This window comes from Patella vulgata, chromosome 5 (assembly GCF_932274485.2).
Source record: "Patella vulgata chromosome 5, xgPatVulg1.2, whole genome shotgun sequence".
Taxonomy (NCBI): Eukaryota; Metazoa; Mollusca; class Gastropoda; family Patellidae; genus Patella; species Patella vulgata.
This window is the reverse complement of record NC_065883.2, coordinates 16,355,482-16,365,013: the sequence shown is the minus strand read 5'-3', so window position 1 is coordinate 16,365,013 and position 9,532 is coordinate 16,355,482. Positions and strand designations below refer to the sequence as shown.

At 35.9% G+C, this 9,532-nt stretch overlaps 1 protein-coding gene across 1 annotated transcript; it reads left to right on the top strand.

The window, feature by feature from the left end:
* The first annotated feature begins 5,234 nt into the window (after window positions 1-5,234).
* On the top strand, window positions 5,235-9,122 carry LOC126821574 (A disintegrin and metalloproteinase with thrombospondin motifs 5). The gene is made up of 5 exons (XM_056100934.1): window positions 5,235-5,404; window positions 7,468-7,576; window positions 8,193-8,319; window positions 8,677-8,769; window positions 8,923-9,122. Exons 1-5 carry the CDS (start codon window positions 5,235-5,237, stop codon window positions 9,120-9,122), a joined length of 699 nt encoding a protein of 232 aa, XP_055956909.1.
* Window positions 9,123-9,532: the final 410 nt, after the last annotated feature.

Sequence of the window (9,532 nt, the reverse complement as noted above, 5' to 3'; positions counted from 1 at the left end):
TTCATTAAATGATTTTCATTTAATTAACCGTTGCAGCATTTCGATATATTTTATTATAACACGTTTTTCTGAGGGCAGTGAAACCACATATCTTTGTCCAAGCCTGAAGCTTTGAAAAATTCATTTTGATAAATCCGTTTAAATTTATATTCTGTAAGGACCTTAAGTAAACGAGGGCAATTACATAACAATTGAATGGAATTTTGTTTATTTATTTATAAGTCTTGGCTTGAAACATAATGATCCTACAAAAGATTACTGCGGCCCCGGAGATGGTGGGATGATGGGATTTGGATACGTTGGACTGAGTTCCTGTAACCGAGCTCGGTTAACCAGTTACATCACGTAAATATTTTAACTTTTTTTTTAAAGCGAGTTACTTTATTTGCATACTGAAGATCTCAATGTAAGATCAATTTGAGATTCACGGAAACTGTTTGCATTTAAAATTGTAAGCAGTGCTGTACCGTAGATGCAGAAAATAATTATTAAATCGCCATTTTCCAGATGAATTGGAAAATGAACGATATATTCACATTGTAAAATTAGATGACTAATATTTTATGGCGAAACGAATAGGGTCAAAATATTGTTCACCAGAAAATGTAGTAAAAAAATCTGGACCTCAATATAGCACTCGGTCTCATCAGTTACATCAAACAAACCATCAAAAAGCTTTTCTTGTATTTAGCGGGAGGTGGGGTGTGGGGGAATGGGGGGGGGACCCCCGACAAGATCTGCCTCTGTTGATAATGGTCCAAATTGGTCTCCGTCATCATTAGTTTTCTGTCTTATATGTGGAAAATATTGGAAATAACGTCAATATGTATAGTCAAGGTTTAAATTATGGGATTCTGTGGATATGTTTTTTAAGTTTCAAATTAAAGTAGATATGGGAGAACAAAAGTTACCAGTTTAATTTGGGTACAAAATAAAAGTATCGATATAATTTAGTATCAGTCAACATATAAAATTTTGTCCCGCAGATAGAGCTATCGTTAAGAAATAACGTATGATGTGTTCAGCAGCATCATGATTAAAATTAGTTGCATTATACTGGTGAAAAGTCAACTGTGTAAAATGGAACTGACATTTGAAAGCAAAAATGTAACCGTATGATCAATATACATGTATTACTGTGAAATGTTCTAATTTTTGTTGTTTATTCTCTTTATAGAAAAAGTCCCAAATATGATTGTTTATTTGAAGAAAATGTTGATAACCCTCCAGTTGATATTGCTTTAGATACAGCATATTCAGGTTTATATTTTAAAAATATCAATATCTCTTGACACACCAGTATATTATTTAATTTCACGGCTTCTGTTAGGCGCGATATTACAACCGATTTAAATAGAATTAAACTGGATTTTAATGGACTGTTTTGCTACTGAGTCAATTAGGTTTTCTTCTTGGAATCGAACATTTGAAACTATTAATGTTATCCTGCATTTTGTGCGGAATAGAATGGACGAGGTTAATGGACCGTCAACACACTATTTCGGCTATTCACAGATTCGGTGTTTTAAATATCATTTCTACGGTTATGTACGCAACGCGAGGGAGACATTATTTTGCGGACAGAACATTTCAACTCATTCCATCTACCAGAAGTACTTTTAGTGCACGCCAAAGTGCACATCGACGCAAACTCGTTTTTGGCTCAATGCAAAAAACGAGGCATGCTTTACTTGAGAAGTGAGAAAGTTGACAAAGGTAATTTTGTCCCAATAAATCATATAGTTGAGGGGCATGACTATATTACTGATAATATTATTGTATACTAATGTATTGATGTAATGCAGTGAGGAAACCTTGGTCTGATTTAATAATTATTATAATTGCATTATTGTGTATTACATTTTTAGCACAGAATACACTCCCTGATGATCTGTGCGCCACGACTTATGGAGCTGATTATTTTTACAGACCTCCGGCCACAGTATGCTCTTAATTTATTTTAACGTTAAACATACATTATGCAAGAGCCTAATCTGCCTATTGCGGGTCTTTCTTTAGGCCTGAAATGTTTTCTAAATTATTAATTAGACATTAATTAACTTATCCAGGCCATAATCAACTCTTGATGGTATCGGATTTCGCCGATATTAAATAGATTAGAACAGTTCAGCCATATTTTGATTTAAGCTAAAAATTGAAGAGTGAGACTTAGCTTCGAACAACCAGTACGGTGGTTGAAATTATTGCACACGTCTTGTCAAATCTTCAAAGGCTAATATCGTCGCTCGCAATAGATTAATTTGAAGGAAATTTTCAAATTATTCATTTTACAGTATCCATTTTAGAACTATTATAGCACGAATGGCTAGCTCTTTATCTAAATCTTACATAATGTATCTTTAAATAATGGCGATTCGTTATATGATATCATATTCAAAATAATACTCAATGCGGCTGGTTTGCATAGAGCAAATAACTGTACATGAACCGTTAGGGAAATCTTTGACAAAAACTATGCGTATAGTGTGTCCCTTTTGCACATATTAATGGAGCTAAACCTCGAACGCAATTTTTTTCCATAATATTCTAAATTGAAAACAGGAATTAAAATTCAATTTTAATCAATATTGATGTTGTTATCTGGTCGTGAAAATATGGGATCCTAAAATCCAATGTTGAAGACACAATTAACAGTTATAATCAGTACTAGAGTCATATATTCTTTGGTTTAGGATGCCATTTGTAATGAACAAAGCAAAATGCTGAATCAAAAACGACAAAATAATAATACAAAAACGTGTAGAATGGACTAAGCAGGCATAAACTAGAACCGTTCAATTTGAACTGTTTCTGCATTTCACCGAACATAATTGATTAAAAATTACAATATAAATCACTTTACGTACATTCATATTACTTTAATATGTGCATTTAGAATCATTTTCGTCTGTTTCCAGGTTCCATAAAATAGAGCCATATGCCCTTTAAATTAACCAGAAAATAATTGCGATTATTTTTATGATATCATATTCAAAATAGGCCTAATACTAGACTCACCAACTCGCTGCAGCTGGTTTAACTATAGAGCAATTAATTTTCCACGAATTTTATGGAATTCTTTGAAAACCACCGTGCATGTAGTGCGTCCCTCTTGCACATATTAAAGGAGCTAGACCCGTAACTCAATATTTTCCATAAATTAAAAACACGAGTAAGAATTCAATATTGGTCAATTTTAATCAATATTGATGTTGTTATCTTGTCGTTTAAATATAATTGAATAGAAGTTACAATAAAAAATGAAAAAGAAAATGAATATATAAATCACCTTATACATGTATACATTCTTTATTGCATTAATGATATCTGCTTTTAAACCCATTTGAGTCTATTTTAAGGTTAGAAAAGAGCCATAGGCCCTTTAACGATGCATTTTTAAGAGCTAAATCTGTAGTTGCAAGGTTTTATTTTAGTTTTAAATGCTATAAATTATTATTTAGACATTTATTCTCATGACAAGTCTGTAATCTACTCCCTAGACCATCGGATGACGCAGATGTAAACAGATTAAAATACAATCGCCTTTTCATGATTTAATGCAAAAAATGGAGAAACGAGGCTGTGTCTCGATTAACAAGTAACGTTGCAAGTAAGCAAACACCAAACACTGATAACGTCGCTCAGAATACAGTAATTTGAATGAAACGTTCAATACATGTATATGTATTTTGAATTATCTATTTTGAAACTATTATAGCTAGAATGACCAGCCATGTGTATGGCATGCGAACTGAACTTAAAACGTTGAGTTGAGCTGTGTTGACTCTACATTAAGAATTTTGTTTGCGCAGGTGTGTGGTGGTTTTACTTGTGACAATCTTGGAGATGGACCTTTATTTGGTATTACTAAATCTTCATCTCCTCCTCCTCGGGGTATTTCCTGTGGCGATAGAAAAGTAAGATTTATTATTATCTTGTAAATACAACACCCATACATTTAAATCAAAAAGTGCATTACACGTATCTTGTTTTTTATCAGCCATTTGGGGGTGGGGGGGTTGGATGGCTGAATGGTTAGCGTGCGCGCGCTGTATCATGAAGTCTGTCATTGAGTCGACTGGCGTGGTTTCCAATCCCCGGTTGTACGTGGCAAGGAGTTGGGTCGCCTGTTCAACCTCGTGGGTTTTCTCCGGGTCCTCCGGTTTCCTCCCACTGCTAAAGACCCCTACGCGCAAGCGAATTATGTAAATAAAATTAAACCATATGTTAGTCCCGAAATGACCTAGTTTGTGTCGAGTGGACGTTAAACCCCATTTCTCTCTCTCTCTTATCAGCCATTGGCCATAACTTAAAATGTAAATAATGTTTTGATGCTGGAATTGTCTTTTGGTCTCAGGCGGGCAGTTGAGATAAACGTTTCCCGAGTACAATAATTGAAGTCATTTGGAGACTAACATAATATTGTAATTGGCATTTCTGTGGTTACGTGTGTCATGCGACGGGGTCGGGGGATTTTCACCGGACAGTGCCAGTGCGTGTACATGTGGACCCGGTTTTTTCTCCAATGAGAAGGACAAGACACGCTTTTCATGTCAGACCGGTATTGTGTTCTTTCATTCTTGTGATCATTGCGCTGGACGTTCGGCTATACTTTCGAACACAAGTTATCTATGCAAGTCGTGCGTTCGTTTTTTTTTCTCCAATGAGAAGGACAAGACACGCTTTTCATGTCAGTCCGGTGTTGTATTCTTTCATTCTTGTGATCATTGCGCTGGACGTTCTGCTATACTTTCGAACACAAGTTATTTATGCAAGTACTTAACAATATATTGTGTTGCGTTACAAGAATTCGGTCCCCTCCCACTCCTAGAGTCTCCTGTGCGGAATTTAATTTTTAAACGAAAGAGACCTGTCCCGAATGACCTGGTTAACAACATGTGGATGCCAATCTTCTCTTTATAACGCTCATCCCCGGTTGTACGTGACAAGGAGTAGGATCGCCTGTCCAACCTCGTGGGTTTTCTCCGGGTCCTCCGGTTTCCTCCCACTGCTAAAGACCCCTATGCGCAAACGAATTATTGAAATAAAATTAAACCATATGTTAGTCCCGAAATGACCTAGTTTGTGTCGAGTGGACGTTAAACCCCATTTCTCTCTCTCTCTCTCTATAACGCTCCTATCATTTATAGTATATCATCATTACCCCTAGAGTAGGCAATTATCTTTGTGATGTTCCACCTAAACATAACAAGTTGTATTTATATCCAATTTAGATGTGTATACATAAAGATTGTGAATCTTGGGAAAATAGTGGTCGCAATGTAGAGGAATTAGAAGCAGCGGTTGTCGTTGGAGGGTGGTCTGATTGGGGAAGTTGGAGTGTATGTTCCCGAACCTGTGGCACCGGGGTTAAAATTGCAAGAAGAACGTGTAATAACCCGACGTAAGTAGGCTATAGACGCCCATAACTGCGTTTCAGTATATTAATTCTAAATTCCGTGATCATATCTAATATAACACATACAGTGTAGTGGTGTGATCATACCGAATATGACACTAAATAGCATCATTTTACCAATTATAACACCAAATAGTCTGATCATACCGAATATAACACTAAATGGTGTGATCATACCGAATATCACAATTTTCGGTATAGAACCACAGTGGCTAAGTGGGTAGGACGCTGGCTCGCTAGTCTGAAGGTCGCGTATTCGATCCCTGCATTGGCCGAGAAAGTTGTAGACTACCGAATACATCACTAAATGATATGGTTATAGAATATCGAATATTTGGACCGGGTCGCGCTGAATATTCTTTATGTGTATGGCATCTTGTAAAATACGGTTCCTTCAAAAGGGTTGTAAAAATTAAAGTGATTCATTTCAAAGTTGTTTGTAATACAACAAAAACAAACAAAAAAAACTACATGAAAATGGGCAGAAATATAACGGGGTTTAGTGTTTTACTTTTCTACACCGACAGGGGTAATTATGACGGGCAGTGAGATAGTAGAGAAATTTTGCCCGGACTGCGGCGCTTCCGCCTATTTTTTCAATACCAAGGATTCGCCAACGTTTACACGCGATCTGGCGCCTAGATATCGCTCCTGGTCAGGTCACTGACAAGATTGGAAAAACCGTGGAGCGTTCTCAACAAACACTTGGTTAGTGAGCCAGCCTCTTACCGAGTCAAATCACGTGAGTACCATTCATCACGGACATTATCAAATCAGGGCGACCTTCGGTTATAATATTTTCACGACTAGTGGTTGGAACTAGAAACCGAACGCGCATGGTCCGGATCATCGTCTGTTCAAATTAATTTTAGAGACGACAAAATTCCTTGTAACTTGACTTTACTTTTTGCATAGCGCAAATATTGCAATAATGCGTAATATTTAGACTTACATAGATTCAGACGTAACATACGAGACAAAAAATATCTGCTCATAGAAGTAGCAACCATTTAAAATTCATTCAAGCTTTCTTAAAATCATATACTTAACAAAATTAGATTCATTCTTTCTACATATTCTACACTTTCGTTTCATCGACACAGCCATCTTAGAACTATTCCGACCATGCCACACTAGCATAGTTCAGTATTTTCGGACTATGGTCCGGACTAAATAGTCAAGAAATCACGATAACCGAAGGTCACCCAGCCGTCTACTTGTAAGAATACTCATGTTGATTAATTACTCACTTTTTTTCTAGCCCTGTCAATTCGCCATTATGTGATGGTCTTACATTTAAAGCAGAATTATGCAGCCAAACGGTAGGCTTTATTTAGACAAATAGTCGGGTTTGAAATAGCTAACTATTCTAATGGGACGACTCCTTTACATTATCTCAGATTCTTCTGTTGATCAAAGATAGTGTGTTTGTGATCGTTCCGTCATCAGGAGGCCGGGGCCAGGGAAAATTGAAGCCGCAGTGTTATTGATCATGTCGCTGAAACCTTATTAACACCCCTCTTGAGATCATTTGGATAATTAGCTACATAACATGATGGGATTCTTTGGCTAATCACAAGAATAATCGCGAATTAATGCCTCTGTCAATAAACGTTTGCCCATGGTTGAGATTTGGTGATACACATGGAATAAAAACCAGAAGTAAATTGAAACGGCGTTTGTATTTAGTTGGTGGTGGAATTAGAATAGATTGCTTTGAATACTGTTGTACTTTTAACTAGCCATAGATTTAGACTATATGTCTTATCCCCTCTGGTATTAACTTCTATTTAATCCAATTAGATTTAGACAATATCTGTCACGATAATCCCTTTAATGTTAAATTCTACGCTATTTTAGCCATGTCCTGGTGACAGCCTTGCACTCCAGGACCAGCAAGTTATTAGAGCTTCAGAAGTTTGTAAGAAAAAGATTACTGATGGTTTGATAAGCGGGGATGTCTATTCTGGAATAGGTACATGGAAGCAGGGAGCATCACTTGGGGAGGATGAGGTATGCAAATTGCGATGTGCCATGGTGGAAGGTGGGTATGGAAAGGAAGATAAATCTTTGGGTATGATACCGTCTGGAACCCCATGTGACGAGGGATCGACTGAACTCAGAAACTCTTTTAGATGCGTCTATGGATATTGTTTGGTAAGTACGCACCTACTCAATATAACTTTGTTTTATGCTGTTGTATTCATCCATAAACCAGTTTTTGCGTCATTTGCGTCCAGGCTCAACGTCCTAAAGCGTACGTCTATAGCCACTGATGAATCAACGGTATATTTTATGCTTATAAGACTTGTGATGTGATGGTAAATATGTATCAAATCAAGTGACCGGATCCGAGAGCCACTGGGTATTACAGGATTCACGCAAAATGGGAAACAAAGCCAAAATAAAACAGTAACAAATAGCAATGAATACAAGAAAGACGTCATAGGAATTGGGATCGTATATTTTATGCTTCTAGGAATTTTGATGTGATGGTATATAATTATACGATTTTTGATGTGATGGTATATTTTATTTAGGAATTTTGATGTGATGGTATATTATATAGGAATTTGGTTGTGATTGTTTAGGAATTTTAATGTGATGGTATATTTTATTTAGGAATTTTAATGGGATGGTATATTTTATTTAGGAATTTTGATGTGATGGTATATTATATTGGAATTTTGATGTGAGGGTATATTTTATTTAGGAATTTTGATGTGATGGTATATTTTATTTAGGAATTCTGTTGTGATTTTATATTTTATAGGAATTTGGTTGTGATGGTATATTGGTAGCTGAAGGAGGAGCATATTATGATGAATGTGGTGTTTGTGGTGGAGATGGTACTACTTGTGATGCTGTTACTGGAAGTTTTACTGAACCGGGATCAAAAGGTAGTTTTTATAGATAAAGTACACAAAGAGTAAACTTTCTTAATGATTGGCTAATCCCAAAAAATGTATAAATATAATATCTATCAAATATGTAAAATTGGTTGACAACAACATTTTTCGTTTAAAACAAATATTGGTGAACAAACTATAATAACGTCAATGGTGTTTGATCACGTGACTGAAACGCCAGCATTACGACGATTTTAATTTGATTGGAAGGAAGGATATTATTACGAAAACAAATGTACAAAACTTCCTTAGCTGAGTTGTTGTAGGCTTAGGCCTACAGATGTTTTGGTCTAAAACTTGTGCTACTTAGAGAATGTCTTCAAGTTAACGTGTATGTGAATATTTCAGGTACCAGACTGACAATAAAGACTCTACCCGCTGGTGCCCATCATATAGTTTTTAAACACACAAGCTATACGAGTCAAAGATATACTTACTTGGGTAAGCATTTACTTTTTACAGATTTAAAATAAATAGTGACTAATGTAAACTTCAAATGATAGTTTCTGCCGTTAACATTGATAATGTTTTTTTTGATAGGTGTAGGGGTTTAATCTTTATATTGGACCCTTATCCTTTTATTACATTTTGTAGAAATATGGAGCAAAGATGACGTAGTTGCTATATCCAACAAAAAATTGGGAGATAAAGATACCGGGGATACGCCTATATTATTTGCCGGTGCTTACTGGAACTACCAGTTCCAAACTGGTTTCGATACTGAAGACGCCATTACCGAACCTATAATTATCAAGGTCAGTGACACTCGAACATATCAAATATCTCACTTATGAATTTTTAATATTAAAGGGGGTTGACCTTATCGCATATTCATCCGTTTGGTATAACTACTATTGTAATACTAGATTTTTTGAATATAATACAAAATATAATTTACTTTTGGGCGCAAAATGTTTCATTATTTTGAGAAAACAAGTAATAAATCAACGTTTTTCTATTATCTCTTTTGCACGAGTCTTATTTATATTTATCTAATCTGCTACTTATGTGATGTAAATGAGTACAGCTGTATTTTTGTGACTTGTAGAAAGAGACTAAGCCGACAAGTCGACGTTACGATAAAATTAAAATTGCGTCAATACCGTCGTGATGTCGTGTTGTCGCGTTATGAAAAGGGCGAGATTTAACATGGCCACTATCAGCCACCATACGTTAGAGAGCATCGTAGTCTGAACTTTCCGGT